The following is a 16,556-nucleotide window of genomic DNA, read 5'->3' as shown; positions in this document are numbered from 1 at the left end:
TAACTGCAAATACCAGAATTTGTTCAATACTAGAATTTTGGACCGAACTAGGCCAATTCACATCAACACTAGCAAACTTATCAATTGCAGTGCACATAGCTTGAACGTTAAAACTGCCTACAGTTTTTCTATTGATATATTCGTGACCATGTGCTTCTGTTTTTTTGTATTAGCACATGTGTGAAATCCAGTGGCATCAGGGAATGTGTACCATTCTTACCATTTGGTTTCACCTGTTTGAAATGCAGCACTAGTCATAATAAACTGGATCCAATCAGATGCTTTTCTTTAATTGCAGTTACAACTTTCCAGAATGCTTTAACATTGTAAAAAAAAATAATATACTAAAAAAAATAATGTAAATAAATCCTATGAAACTTAATGGTGAGTTTCATATAAAAAGAATATTTTCAAATTTATCTCAGTTTGGCTGCTTATATTTCCTGAAGATCTAGCATCTATTAACAGTGAGAAATCATTTTTGCAACATTATAAAAAAGCTTGACAGTCCAGTTTTGAATCGGCACGAACTTGTAATTCTGATTTGATTAAAACAGTGGGGCATGTGTTTCTGCTGTTTGACCATTTGTGGTTCATTGTGAGCTTAAGAGGGATTACGTGTGAGCACAATACAATTTATTGTATACATCTTCTCACCTCTTTAAATAAGCACATTTTTTTAATGGAGAATCCTCATAATCAGAATTTCGCTTCCCTAAATATTTAGACAGCATAATTAAAACACCGATTACTTTGGTTTTACTATTTATTAACTTGGGCCATACAAAAGAAACACGAAAACACATTTCCTATCAAAATGAATATCCGGACTTCTGCTTTCTTATGATGTCACTATCGAGTGTCATTTAGTGAGCAAGTGATCATGATCGAATGATTACTTGTACCACAGAGAAGACTGCCAAACGTGCATACATCATGTATTCCATGAGTAAATGAGCCTGTGGGTAAAATTTTGAAACTGGAAAATTACTGCTATAAACAACTTTTATTCCTTAATAAAGTATTAAAGCAGCGACTTTTTAAATTACTCTACACTTTTCCTTCACTTGTAGCCACTTATATTACATTTTTTAATGTTTGTATATTAAAATTTTGCAACTTGCTGTTATTAGTGGAGAGAACCAGTTGCTAAAATTTTAGAACAGTTCAGAAAACTCAGAAATTATTTGCAGACGAAGAAATGGAGGGCAAAATGGCTTACATCGAGATCAAACTTTGTCCTTTACCGTCAACCATCGAACACCTTCAGTGGAGGGATTTGAGTTTTGTGTGTGATGACATTGGTAAGAGGATATCTTCTAAACAAAAATTGAGGCTACAAAACCTTGTACTCAATTGGTAAAATATTTCCAGGGGAAAATTTTACATTAGACTTAGTGCAATTACAAGAGGAATTAACCCTCAGCGATCTACCACTTTTCAAGTACCAGTATACTTCTCTGATCACTGCGCAAATTCAAAGGAGTTTCTCCATGTACGAAAGTGTCCTTGCCAATAATTGCAGGATATTCGAGAATCTTCTTATCTATACCCATCATCCACTGGAATACTGAGAAGGACTCTTAGTTAAAAGAAGGCAACTATTTAAGTTTTTACGGAATTTTATTGGTCATGTGCAGCAAATTTTTTGGTACCCAGTAATTAAAATCCGATCCTTGTTCATTACAATTCTATAAGTAAATACATGCACAGATTCCCTTAATATTTTGTAAATTTATTTAAGTCAAGTTTACATATCTTACTAGAAGTGGCATGAGGTGTGTAATAGCAAAATATTTCGGTTTTTAAAGTAAAATATACTTTTGTGTCAACAGAACACAGCTATTTTGTGGGTGGAAATGGAGTTGAAGACAAGCGAACAATGCTGTTTTACCATAAAGCTCGTACAGATGGTTTAAAGAAACTAGAAATGGATCCTGTATATCTTATAGAGAATTTCCAGGATCGTCTAGATTACCTGTACTATCGTAAAGTGGACTATCAGCCAAGAGGTCAGGGTCAAGTAGAAGGACCGAAGAGAAATGTACTGGTAAGGAAACAGTATACTATTTAATATATACTATATATATATATATATATATATATATATATATATATATATATATATATATATATATGTATATATATACATACAGTTTTTAGTAAGGCATGAAGTTAGACTACTATAGTAACTTATTATAAAAAGAAAAGCGCTCATATATTATTTTTATAACATAGTGCTTTACTACTTTGTCCTCTACATACGAAGAAATCAGTGAAAGTTATGATACCAGTTTGTAGGTACTGTATGGCCACAAATTGATCAAAATTGATATTTCACTCAAGTTTAGTGTTGAAATAGTGACAAGTCACTGAATATTTTATATTTGTATAATAATAAATTGACTCCATTGTATCAGTGGTTTTGATACTGTTATTATATACCAGTATGTATTTGACATCATTATTAAGAAAATGAATCCATATTGCTAAGTTTAAAATTAATAGACAGATTAAAATACGGTAATATAAAAATGAAATTGTTTAAAATCTTTAAAAATATTCTCCTTTAAAATACCACCAGTATGTCATCTGCAATAAAATTACATTAGAGCAAGTCTTTCACGTAATAAGTATTTCTGTGTGTTTTGGATAGAGGAATATTTTTATTCGTGACTTATACTAATATAATTCTTTGTAATAATTAAGCATTATATTATAATCTTGTATGTGTTTAATATATGTCTATATATGGAGTAATGGTTACTGCCACATTACAAACATAATGGGTTTATACCAGCAAGCAATTCGGAACGTGTTTCGTGTCAGAACTAATTCGGAATTTTACGTTGTTGGAACGTTTCTTGAATTCTTCTTTCACAGCCTTCGGAGTTTCTTCTCATATTAAAATTATATTTATCTTCCGAACTTAATTCTTCGTAAAATATATCACTATCACCTTCCAAATCACTCATGATGGACAATTTTTTTATTTTAACTTGCCTAGTCTCGAAGCATTTTACCCATAACTTCAATTGTTACCACAATAGATAACAGATAAATTCTGTAGGACCAAAAATTAATCTTTACGTAGATAACTTCAGATTAAACCATCAGGCATGCGTCAGCAGTTTAGAATTCTCAGTTCCTGCTCTTAATCGAAAAACAATTTCACTCATTCTGAACGAGTTCTAAAGCATGTTGGAACAAGGAACTGCAAGTTCAATATCGGTTCAGAATCAGTTCTAGTCTTGTTGGAACGCACAGTGAGCTAATACACATGAGCAAGCAGTTCATAATCGATTCTTAACCATGTTGGAACAAACTTATTATATATATATGTACTGTTCTGGGTAAACTAGTAGCTCATTGAGGGTCATTTGTGCAATAATAAGTAATCCGGGCTGGTGTTACAAACTTTCAGGGATAATGGGGAAGGGCACATGTATCAATTTGAGATAAGGAACCGGAAATGGCTGAGTCGAAAGTTATAAGCAAAAATAGTTGTGTGGAAATGGAATTGTAATTTCGCTCCACTTGCCCTCCTTCCCTTAACCTTTGGAACAGTCATGGAAAGATGGTATGGGCCAGGTGTCTCCTACGTGGGTATTCGACCCAATACAATCTGTGAGCTTGTCTACTGTTCCCATTGGCTCATCTGTATTCGAAAATCAGGTCCGCATATTCCACCCTCGTGTACATTTCCATTTCACTAGGACTGATCGACTGGACACTGCAACTTGTACATATACACTTCTGTCTACAGACGTACATATCAGGACCGACCATGTCCGGCACTGCAACTTGTACACATACATTGCTGTCTACAGACGTGCATATCAGGACCGACCATGTCCATTACAAATTACGCCATCTGCATTGCTTTAGTGTAGTTTCCTGTCCCCACCCCTCAGACAGTGCACTGAATGGAATACTCTAAGTAGACAACGTAAACGTCAGATGAATACAGTATGTATAAGATGTATAGATAAATATACATAAATAAGATGTACAGAGGAATAAAATTATTCCATTTCTACACAAATATTTTTGCTTGTAACTTTCAACTCGGTCATTTCCGGACCAGGGTTTCTTATCTATCTCAAATTGATACATGTACCCTTCCCAACCATCTCTGAAAGTTTGTAACACTAGCCCAGAAACACCATATACAGGGTGTATCAAAAATACGTGTACAAACTTCAGGTATGGGTTCCTTACACCAAAAGAAGGAAAAAAGTGCATATGAACATATGTCCCATAATCCTTTGTTTCCCCGTTAGGAATTGTTCAACACATTGGTACACTCATAATGTGCCAACACACAAAACTCATAACCAATGCTCGAAATGTCCTCTTCTTGCTTCTAGACATGCATGCACTCGTCGAATCATGGACTGTCGCACCCTTTCAAATACTCCAGGATGATGTTGAATGATTTCGCAGGCTTCCATGATATGTCGATGAAGAGTTTCTTGATCCGGGATGTCTGCTCCATAAACCAATTGTTTAAGGTGCCCCCAAAGATAAAAATCCAAAGGATTGAGGTCGGGAGAACGTGCTGGCCATTGAACTGGTTCTCCTCTGCCTATCCATCTGTCATGGTAGACACCAGTCAGTGTATCTCGAACAAGGCGACTAAAATGTGCTGGAGCCCCATCATGCATGAACCACATGTTTTGTCTTATGTTCAGAGGCACATCTTCGTGCAGTAATTCTGGAAGAGTGTTTTGGATAAAGTCCCTGTAGATAGCACCTGTAAGATGTGCTGGTAGAACGTATGGACCTACCAGACAGTCACCTACAATTCCAGCCCACACATTAATCCTAAATTGTTGCTGATGTCTAGCCTGAAATACAGCACGAGGATTACGATCTGCCAATACGTGTTCATTGTGGAAATTGGTAATTCCATCTCTCCCAAACGTTGCCTCGTCTGTAAACAAAATGATGAGACAAACAATGGATTGGCTATTTGTGCTAGAAACCATCGGCAAAAGTTCTCCCGTGGCGGATAGTCGGCAGGCGAAAGGCCCTGCACACGTTGCATATGATACGGATACAAGAGCTGCTCCATGCTGTACTGTGTGATGCCACAGCCAATTGTCTTGTACCGATACCTCGATCGTCTTCGACACAGTGTAAAATGTCTTCTTCGAGGTTCGGCGTACGAAGAACTCTTGGTCTTCCTCGATCACCAGTCTGTGGTGCAACGGTTCCTGTCTCAGCAACGCGACGATACACAGCAACAAAGGTTTGATGATTCGGTTGTCTTCGGTCTGGAAACGCCATCTGATACAGCTGTACAGCCTCGCGTCCATTACCATTCGCGCGACCATACATAAAAATGATGTCAGCCTGCTCACGAAATGAATATCGTCCTGCCATGGTTGAACGAAACACGTTAACTCACTCCACGTTCACAATTGCAACGTTGAAGACAGACTAATGACAAATGACACATGTAAACAAGTCTCCATGGCAACACTTCGCCATCTGCAGTCCATTTCTGATACAACGAGTCACAGCCTTCTATGAATGAATGCATAAAGAAATGAAGTTTTGAGGTTGGACCTCAAAGGCCGTTGAATGCAAACTTTTAGTAATAAATGAATAACGGGGAAACAAAACAAAAGGATTATGGGACATATGTTCATATGAACTTTTTTCCTTCTTTTGGTGTAAGAAACCCATGCCTGAAGTTTGTACACGTATTTTTGATACACCCTGTATATATAATGAATTCAGTGACGTGCAGTGTAGTTTTATGTGAGGGAAGCAATAATACAAATTTATATATATATATATATATATATATATATATATATATATATATATATATAGTACAAAATTGAGAGCAGCCAATTCATCTAAATATTTCTGAAGACCAAAGGAATTCACCTCTCTTTAGCAATAAAATCATCGATGATCAGGGCATGGAAGTCCTCATTACTGCGAATGGTTTCCAGAACACAATCTAATCTAATCTAATCTAATCTAACGAATCCACCTCAACCAGGACAGGCACTCACAGAAAGAATTTTGTGACATTTTAATATTAGAGAATCATAGTTCTCGTGGTTGAAATAATTGCTGCAATGAATTTCTTCTTTTTCGCTTTATGAACAAGGAAATCAATGCTTCCCTTGCCTTCGATGTACAGCACGCCACTGCATAGTAATCAATATTTTGCACATACATTCGGACATGATATTGTGTATGCTTGTTTTTTTTACAGAGTTTTATACTCATACTAAGGAACATTGATCCATTTTTAAACATTTAGTTTAAGCATTACATATTACTAGTGGCTTGTGGAGCAAATATGCTGCAAACTAAGTTCAAATAAAGATTTTTCAGGTTTTCCTGAAAGAATATCCGACATTTTGGAAGTTATTTGCTTCCGTAATAATAAAACATATTCCGCGGAAGATGTAACATGGAAAGTAACGTAATAACTCAATAAAGTGTAACCAGACCTTTAGCTAGGAACTTCTTTTAAGGAGGGCAGCTGTGACTTTGGGAGGGGGAGGGGGGGAGCAGAACTTACATCACAGTTTTTCATGAAATCATGTAACTATTAATCAAACAATATATTTCAATGCCATCTTTTTTTTTATTTTGGAGGAGGGTCTGCAGGCAAGCACCGCAGTCTTAGGCTTATTATGGTAATAATGTCAACAAGTCTTAAGTTCTGTAGTTTTTAATAACCAATACACAGCTGTAGGTACCCAGAAAAATCACACAACAGAGAATCAGAGCTGTAAATTCGTTATATAACCTTCATAATAAGTATGGTTCAGATAAACTAGCTGTATCAGTATGGGCATCCTTGGACCATGCATTTTGTTTACAAACGTTAGCTGCTGGGAAGAGCTCTCCCCAACCCCTAGCTAAAAATCAGTAAATGAACAGTACAGCCCCAATGTGTGTAAACAAAACACACGGAACAAGGATGTCTATTCTGATACAGCTACTTTATCCGAAGGTAAAATAGTCCCCCAATTGGATCTCTGGGTGGGAACTACTTTAATGGTACAGAATCAACTAAACATCTTACAATGGAATGCTGGCGGTATAACATCAGCTAAGAAGACTGAACTAGCCAATATACTCTCAGATAATAATGTAGATATCTTCCTTATTCAAGAAGCAAACCTTAATGCTGACCAATTAAAATATTTTGATTTTAAAGGTTTTAATATCAAACTGTTACCCAAAGGTAGGCAGATCAGTAGTGGAGTTCTCGCAGGTATATCAAAGAAATTAATTACAAATTTTCAAATCATAAAAGAAATGGATAATCAAGACAAATTAGAACTAATAAGAATTGAAGTATGGAAAAATCAACAACATTTGAAAATCTACAGTGCCTGTAACCCACCTAATAATCCTCTTGATCTAACTTTGTTTGATATACAACCTAAAACTATCATAATTGGTGACTTTAACGCCCACTCACAACTTTGGGGCTACGATAATGTAAACCAACCTGGAAAAATGATCATGGACCTCCTAAATACTACAACCGCAGAACTTGTCTACAGAAAAGAAGATCCCCCACTTTCATACATTATTCTGGTTCTGGTACAAATCCAGACTTATTACTAGTAACATCAGATATCCATCACGAAACCAAGAAAAAATAATTGAAAACCCTGGATCTGGCCATAGAGTCATCATTGCTTCTATCCATCTCCACCAAAACCGTAGAAAAGAACCCTACAACAACAAAACAACAGGAACTTTAAGAAAGCGAATTGGAAACTATTTACAACAGAACTCGACGAACACCTCAAGCTTGAACTCACCACTAATGGAAAATACAAACTCAGATAGATTGAACAAATATTTCTGTGAATCTATTCTTAAAATTGCAAAAAAAGGCACATTCCACGAGGCAAACCAAAAAAATACACCCCATTCTGGACAGAAGACCTGAACTTATTGAAACAAGACAGAGATAAAGCAAGAACCAAAGCAGAACATAGCAAAACACAAGAAGATACTCAAGATTGGAGGAAGAAGACTGCCATTCTTAAAAAAGCAATCATAACAGCAAAAAAGAACAGTTTTAATAAATTCATTGAAAATATTAATTACAGAACCAATAGTGCTAAAACATATAAATTTCTGAAGAATATTTCCAATACACAGGAAAATACTAGCCAACCTATTATTCATAATAACAAAACGCTAACAGATAGTAGAGATATAGCAAACGCATTTAATAAACACTACTCAAACTCTCACAGATTACATTCCAATATAAAAAAAACTGACAAATTTATCAAAAGAGAATTACATAAAAATAATAATAACACTATTACTAGCAATATCACGAAACCTGAAACATTTCATCAAAATTTTACTCCCAAAGAATTAACTATAACTATACAAAATTTAAAAACCAAGAAATCTCCTGGCCCCGACAACATTCATTCCAAATTTTTTAAACATCTGGGAGAAAAAGCCAAGTCTGTACTTTTATCCATTTTCAATTTATCATGGAACACCTCAATTCCTGCAGTTTGGAAAAAAGCAATCATTATACCAATTCACAAAAAAGGGAAACCTGCATATGATGTTAATAGTTATCGACCAATAGCACTATTAAGCATGATAGCAAAAACCATGGAGTCAATGATCTCCAACAGATTAACTTGGTATTCAGAATCCCAAAATCTTCTGTCACCAAGACAAGCCGGCTTTCGACAACTACACTCTACCAATGAACAAGTCATATGCCTCGGCCAAGAAATAAAAGATAGTTTTAACAAGAAAGAAGATACCTTGGCAATATTTATTGACTTTCAGTTAGCATATGACTCTGTTTGGAGAAATAAATTATTACTAAAACTCCAGAAATTAGGTATCTCCAGCAATATGTTCAGATGGATATCAGAATTCCTTAGTCAAAGATTCATTGCCACTAAATTCAATAATTCACTTTCTAGTTACAGACAAACATATCGAGGTCTACCTCAGGGCGCTGTCCTCAGCACAACTTTATTCAATATTTATATAAATGACTTACCCTCCCTATTAAAGGAATCAAACATGAAAACAGCACTATTTGCAGATGATATAGTTTTGTGGACTTCCGGATCTTACAGACATAGAGACAAAATTCAAAATTCTGCCCTTAAAGCTCTAACTCAACTACATGAATGGAATACATCAAATTTGATGACACTCAATTTAAGCAAAAGTAACTACCAAATATTTTCACTTGGTAAAAAAGAAAGAGAATTCAATATCCAATACAATGGCCAACACCTTCCTAGGACTTATGAATCCAAATATCTTGGAGTTATTTTCGATAGTAAGTTAACATGGAGCAACCATTTGAAATACATTTCTGAAAAAGCTCGTAAAATATTCTCCCTTCTAAAAAGACTAGCAGGAAAGAAATGGGGATGCTCTAGGAATACTTTGAACACTACATACAAAATGTTTATACAGCCAGTGATGACATACTGCAGAGAAGTCCACAACGAACAGCGGATCAGTACAGACGTGTGCGAAGGGAGCTCGGCAGTGGAGAAATATTGTAGTAGAGGCATTGACACTGACATCGCGTAGCAGAGTAATAATGGCGAATAGTGAAGAAAATAGTCAAGCAGTAGTGAAACTGGAAGCAAATATTGAAGAGATCTACAAGAAGTTTGAAACGCTACAGAAGGAAAACGATCTAATGAAAAGTAAGGTGAAATATCTAGAAGAAGATCAGAGAAGAAAGAACTTAATATTTTTTGGAATCGAGGAAAGGAAGAAGGAACAGGCATTGGAAACATACGAGACTGTAATGAAAGTGTGCTGGGATTGGTTCAGGATTGATGTGAGTGATGGACAAATAAGAGAAGCATACAGAATCGGGAAAAATGGAAATAGACCTATACTAGTTAAATTCACAAGTATAATGGCAAAAGAAAAAAACTTGAGCAAAAGAAAGTACTTAAGAAACTCAAATATTAGACTGGAACATGATTTTGAATATGAAGTAAGATGCAGGAGAAGAATATTGATTCCTTTTATGAAGGCTGCAAGAAAAAATGGTCATTTCGCTAGATTATACGGAGACAAATTAAAGATAAATGGGCAGATGTTTGATGTGGAATTCTGCTTGGAAAATTTGAACCATAAAGAGTTACGGACAATGAAAGAGGAAATAAGGAACATTATAGTAAAACATACGATGGGAGAACTATTTGAAAAATTAGAAGGTGGAGAGGTCATCACACAGGAAAGAATAGCAAGCGATGGAATGAACCAGTCACCGAATAACATGAACCAGGAAGAGAGGCCAGCGACCAGAGGATTGCATAGCTCAGCAACAGCAGCGGACGAGGATGTCAACAAGCAATTAAAGAAGAAACAAGTGACTTGCACTGAAATTATGATGACGACATCAGGTAGACAGGGGAGAACAGAAGGACGGCATACAGGAGCTGAGAACAGCAAAAAGAGCTCAGTGAATCCAGCTGGGAGAACAAATATGGGTCAGCAACTACAGAAGGGATCGAGAGATGAAGAAGATACCAAGATAAGAAAAGATTCTACAAGAACTGGAAGGGATGAAGCAACATTAGGGACACCGAATAGAGGTTTGTCAGTGGGAAGAAGTAAGGGACAGAAAACATAACTTAAGAGGTTGGTGCTTGAGTGGCATGAGTGATAAAACGTAAGAAAGTGATAAAGTGAAAAGAGTGATAGTGACAGAAAAGACGGTAAGGCAAGGGAATAATGGTGAAAAAGGATAAGATATAATAAGTAAGTAGTGATACAAATATAATAAAGAAAGTGGGAATGGAAAGGTCATGAAACGGTAGGGACTACTTCGTCTGAATATATACAGATTAGATTAATGGGAATAAGTGGTCAGTGAATGTTAGTGATTCAAGTGAATAAATAAGTTAACAACTATGGAAGAGTTCAACAAATATAATCAATGTTCGGACCAATTAATAAGAGATTGAGAGAAGTCATTGTTTAGTTAATTGTGATTAGTAAGAATAAGATAGATAACTAGGAAAGGGAAAGGTAAATATAAGAAGAAGGGAGGGAAACAGAAGTGAGGGACGTGATAGAAAAGTGATCAGGGTCATTTATATGTAATAACCGGAGGTTTAGGAAAAGCATAAGCAGAAATTCATGTATCCAAGGGAGTGATGGCACTGTATACAGAAATGTGAAGAGCCATCATGACCGATGTAAGCTGGTGGAATAAATATATATCATATCATATCATATATCATATCATATCATATCATATCATATCATATCATATCATATCATATCAAATCATATCATATCATATCATATCATATCATATATCATATCATATATCATATATCATATATCATATCATATCATATCATATCATATCATATCATATCATATCATATCATATCATATATCATATCATATCATATCATTTCATATCATATATCATATCATATCATATATCATATCATATATCATATCATATCATATCATATATCATATCATATCATATCATATCATATCATATCATATCATATCATATCATATCATATCATATCATATCATATATCATATCATATCATATCATATCATATCATATCATATCATACTGCGGAAAAATTTTAATTACATCTTTCATAAACGAAATAGAATATGTTCAAAACCAAGCTCTCAGGCTCATTACGGGTGGAATCAAAACAACTCCTATAGAGTCTATGAGATTCCTCACTAATATTAACAGCATCAAAATGACAATAGAAGAAAAAGCACTGATTCAATATGAAAAACTTATCAGATTACCAGGAAACAATTGGCATTCATACAGTCCTCTCTGTAGATTGAAAACTCAAAAAAGTTTCATATCCATGGTTCAAGAATTAAAACATAAAATCAATATCCCGAATTTAAAAGAAAACTTACAAGTTAAACCAAACCCTTTAACTCTATTAAATATAGAATATAATCTAAATTTAACAGAAGAAATATGAAATCAGAAGTAAGCACTGAAATAATGAAACAATTGTCTTTAGAGACAATTAATATTAGGTACCCTCCACAAAACTGGCTTCATTTATACACCGACGGATCCTTGATCTCCAGAAAACAAGGTGCCGGTGCAGGTGTTACATGCTGTCTCTTCTCACTTTATAGATCTCTTGGATATGGAACAACAAGTTTTGATGGAGAAATCGTTGCAATAAGTGAAAGTCTCAGGAATCTTCTATTTCTCATCAATAAATTTAAGAATGCAATAGACTCCAAAGCAGCTATTGTATCAATAGTTTCTAAACACACACCTTCATCTCAAACAGCAGAAATAACTAAAATGCTCTCTCAATTAATATCACTCAATAAAGGAATTGTATTCCAAGGGATACCATCCCATTGTGGAATCCTGAGAAACAAGAATGCGGATGCACTAGCAAAGAAGGACAGCACTGCTACTTACAGACCTGTTACTAAATCTACATATTACTCTGTGAAAAGATTTATTAAATCTACATACCGTACTTAGACTTCAACAAACAACATTTGATAACACACTCTCAAGGGAAAAAATGGAACTCTCTGCACCATAATCCACAGTTAATTCCCGATTTACCACGAAAATCGTCTGTAGCTGCGTTTAGATTGGCAACAGGCCATGATTGTTTAGCCAAACACCTGCATAGAATTGGAATATATCAGTCCTCTAACTGCCCATTGTGCAACTCAAACCAAGAAATGGATTCGGAACACCTCAACATCTGTGCTTCAGTGGCTCACCATGATAATATCTTTGAAAAATATTGGAGTGCAAGAGGTCAAATGACTTTATTGTCAAACGCCTGGCATTAAAAAACAACAACTTTATCCGAACCGCAGTAATAAGTTTTTAGTAACCAACATAGGAACATTTTCAGAAAATTACAGAAATGAAGATCGACCTATTGACATTATGATGTCAATTTTTATAATTAATAATGCTAGTTCCAAATTAGCCTTTTATCATCCAGTCTGTTGTCAAAAAATCTGAAAGTTAGAATTTATAAAACAGTTATAGCCTATTACCGGTTGTTCTTTATGGTTGTGAAACATGGATTCTCACTTTGAGAGAGGAACATAGGTTAAGGGTGTTTGAGAATAAGGTGCTTAGGAAAATATTTGGGGCTAAGATGGATGAAGTTACAGGAGAATGGAGAAAGGTACACAACACAGAACTGCACGCATTGTATTCTTCATCTGACATAATTAGGAACATTAAATCCAGACGTTTGAGATGGGCAGAGCATGTAGCACGTATGGGCGAATCCAGAAATGCATATAGAGTGTTAGTTGGGAGGCCGGAGAGAAAAAGACCTTTGGGAAGACCGAGACATACATGGGAAGGTAATATTAAAATGGATTTGAGGGAGGTGGGATATGATGATAGAGAGTGGATTAATCTTGCTCGGGATAGAGACCAATGGAGGGCTTATGCGAGGGCGGCAATGAACCTCCAGGTTCCTTAAAAGCCAGTAAGTAAGTAAGTTCCAAATTAGTACCGGTAGGCCTACTGTTTTCATATTAATTAGTTAAATTCTTATGTTGTTATTCATTGATTGATTACACTCTTTTATAATCACTGAATAACTTTATGATATCTTTACTGTGTTAACTTTTGCATAACATTATTCATTCTTGTGTTGTATTGTAATCTGGATCTGAATGGTCACCTGGTTTGTCAGGCAGATCTCCCTTTCTTTATGAAAAGTTATTATTTATTGTTATGTTGGCAATCCTGCCTTCATGATATTGTTTATTTCATAAGGTGTTTTGTCTTCTTCTGAAAACTCATTAAGTTAGTTCTGAAAACTGACAACAGATGATTTTTGGAAAATAGGAAAATTATGTGGGAAAATTGATGTTTCACTGAAAACTACTGTTTCCCTCCGTATGCTTGGATGCTAATTTTGAAATGAGGGATCATTCATTAAAATTTGTTCAGTCGTTTTCCCATAATTTCCATTACCATTTCAAATATGTAAATAAATAACTACATTTTATTACTATACACTGTTGAGAACACTTGAAACAATTTTTTACAATAGTGAATTTTGGTAAATCGTGTCTTTTGGACGACCTTTGTCAAGCAATCTTTTGTACGAACTCTCACATTCTCCTTAATCTTTTGCAGAATTTGTTGTGTTATTGCCTCAATTTCGGTTTGAATGTTGTTCCTCAATTATAGAATGTTTGCCAGTCTATTTGAATAGATTATGGATTTAAGAAAGCCCACAAAAATCACAGACTGATAAGTTGGGTACCAGAAAACAATGTTGTACAATTTTGTTCTTAAAGTCGTCATGGGCATTCTTGCTGCGTGAGCTGTTGCGCCATTCTGTGGAAACCATACTGACTTCATATTGATATCCTTTCTGTTCAGTTCTATTCATATGAATTGTCGTAACATAGCCTTATATTGATCAGCTGTGACTGTGACAGTTACACCAGAGTCATTAAAAAGCATTGGTACCAGTAATACCTTGAGACCATTTAAATGGAAGTGTTCTCGTCAGTCATTTCCAGAAGCTGAATAGAGAAAAATTTTTCAACAGCAAAGACAAGATTTTCATTCAACCTTAGCTCCATACTGATTGCAGTGCTTTGAACTGCACTGCCCAATGGAACATTGATTAGCACTCTAGGACACAGTAATCAAGAATGGCGCAAGATTTAAAATGGGTCATTGTTTCTGCCACATTTTGTATAATATACAGAGTGAAAAGTAATTAAATCTATAAACTCTGGGAGATTATACGGGACACCGATACAAACAGTTTTCCCTAATATCATATTGTGCTGTGAGGCACTATTTCGCGAGGACATCAGATCTTAATATAACACAAACCACTGTCATACTTTATTGCTTGAGTCTTTTATAAAACTTTTACACACCAAAATCACTGCAAAAGATGTTCAAAAATTCATCCATTGTCCTGTACACAAAGGTTACATCAGCGGGACATGGATTCTCTAACATGGTGAAAGACTTCAAGATTATCGTATATTTCCTCTGCTGCAGCACATATCTCGGCCACCAGATCATCTTGTGATTCAATTGGGGTCGTGTAAATTGTTTACGCATCTGTCTCCACATAAGGAAAAAACCCAGAGGGTCAAGTCAGGAGATCGAGGAAGCCAAAGTATGGTACAGGACCGCCTCTGCCAATCCACTTACCTGGAAATTGTTCAAGTAGTCACGCACACAATGTGAATTTGTAGAGTAGTCGTGAACTGAAGACCCATACACCCTCTACCGGTTTAATGAAGCATTGCACTGGATCAAGACGTACAACAAAATGTAAATTTGCAGAGTAGTCATGAACTGGAGAACGCATACACCTTCTGCTGGTTTAATAAAGCCTCTGAGGAAAATATGATATTGGATAAAACCGTTCATTTTGGTGTCCCATATAACCTCCCAGAGTTTGTCGGTTTAATTACTTTTCACTGTGTATAGTAATAGTGTGCTAATATTATAAAATTTAATAATACTCTTAGGAAAGCTAAATCATGTCTAAAATGTATTGGATATATGTGCAGGAATTGTAGGAATAAAAAATACAATAGTTAACACTATTTTCTTTAATCTTTGTCATTGGATTTTACAGTTTATGACATACTAATTTGAGGGACATTGCTTTATGTTAGAAACTTGTTGAAGAGTTTCATCGAAATGAAGAGAAAATTGCCGACAAGGACATTGCACGCCGAACTTTTGCTGTAGCAGATGGTCACATCTTACTGAAGTTTCATTATACACTTGGGAAAATCACTGCAGCAACTCGTGAGTTCATCAAGTCACAGCTGACAGAAATGGCTGAGGGACTTACTTTCAACCCAGAACTTACAGCAGGATATCAGGTAGAATAATGTGTGACTTAAGAAATTGGTAGGCCTACTGGTAATTGATTATAAAGCACGTTGAAGGTTACTACCGGTACACAAGTTTTGGCAGCATCTGCTTAACTACAGTCCATTCTTTTTTTTTCAGACAGATCCCACTGATGTACCACAAAAACAACTGTATTTGTTTAATTTATTGGAGGAACAACTGCAAGCAGAAGAAAATTCCCTTCTGTCTATAAGACAAATGGAAGATGAGGTAAAATAGTTCTAGTGGATAATACTTAAGCTTTTATTAAGTTCATTGACTTTCTTCCATCTTCGTCCAGTTCCCTGATTGGTTAAGCATCTTGCACCCCATAATGTGCTTCATATTTTCACTACATGCTCTTTTCTCCAGATGATAATTTACCTTCTTATTGTAATCCTCAAAATGTGTATTGTGTAGCTAAACATTCTAGACTATATGTAGATAATTTGTTCCACTTCCTTTTCCATTGTTTAGTTAACTCTCCGAAGACAGGTCTGAACCTCAATAGTGATATCAAGAAAGATCCACTTATATGGTAACTAGGCCAGGAACTAGTGGGGTAGGGTGACCAGTTCCTTTCACTCTTCAACAGAGAATCAGAGCTGTAAATTCGTTATATAACCTTCATAATAAGTATGGTTCAGATAAACTA

General features: G+C 35.4%; 1 protein-coding gene across 6 annotated transcripts in view; it reads left to right on the top strand.

The window, feature by feature from the left end:
- The window catches only part of lobo (lost boys), a 782,641-nt gene that overhangs the window by 702,234 nt on the left and 63,851 nt on the right, over positions 1-16,556 (top strand). For all 6 annotated transcript variants that reach the window (XM_069833633.1, XM_069833631.1, XM_069833630.1 and 3 more), the window contains 3 exons: positions 1,836-2,050; positions 15,679-15,891; positions 16,022-16,132. In XM_069833633.1, the coding sequence (XP_069689734.1) occupies positions 1,836-2,050; positions 15,679-15,891; positions 16,022-16,132 (539 nt within the window). The remainder of the gene's footprint in view (positions 1-1,835; positions 2,051-15,678; positions 15,892-16,021; positions 16,133-16,556) is intronic.

This window comes from Periplaneta americana, chromosome 8, assembly GCF_040183065.1.
Source record: "Periplaneta americana isolate PAMFEO1 chromosome 8, P.americana_PAMFEO1_priV1, whole genome shotgun sequence".
In the NCBI taxonomy this organism is placed as follows: Eukaryota; Metazoa; Arthropoda; class Insecta; order Blattodea; family Blattidae; genus Periplaneta; species Periplaneta americana.
This window is presented reverse-complemented; position numbering and strand designations above follow the sequence as displayed.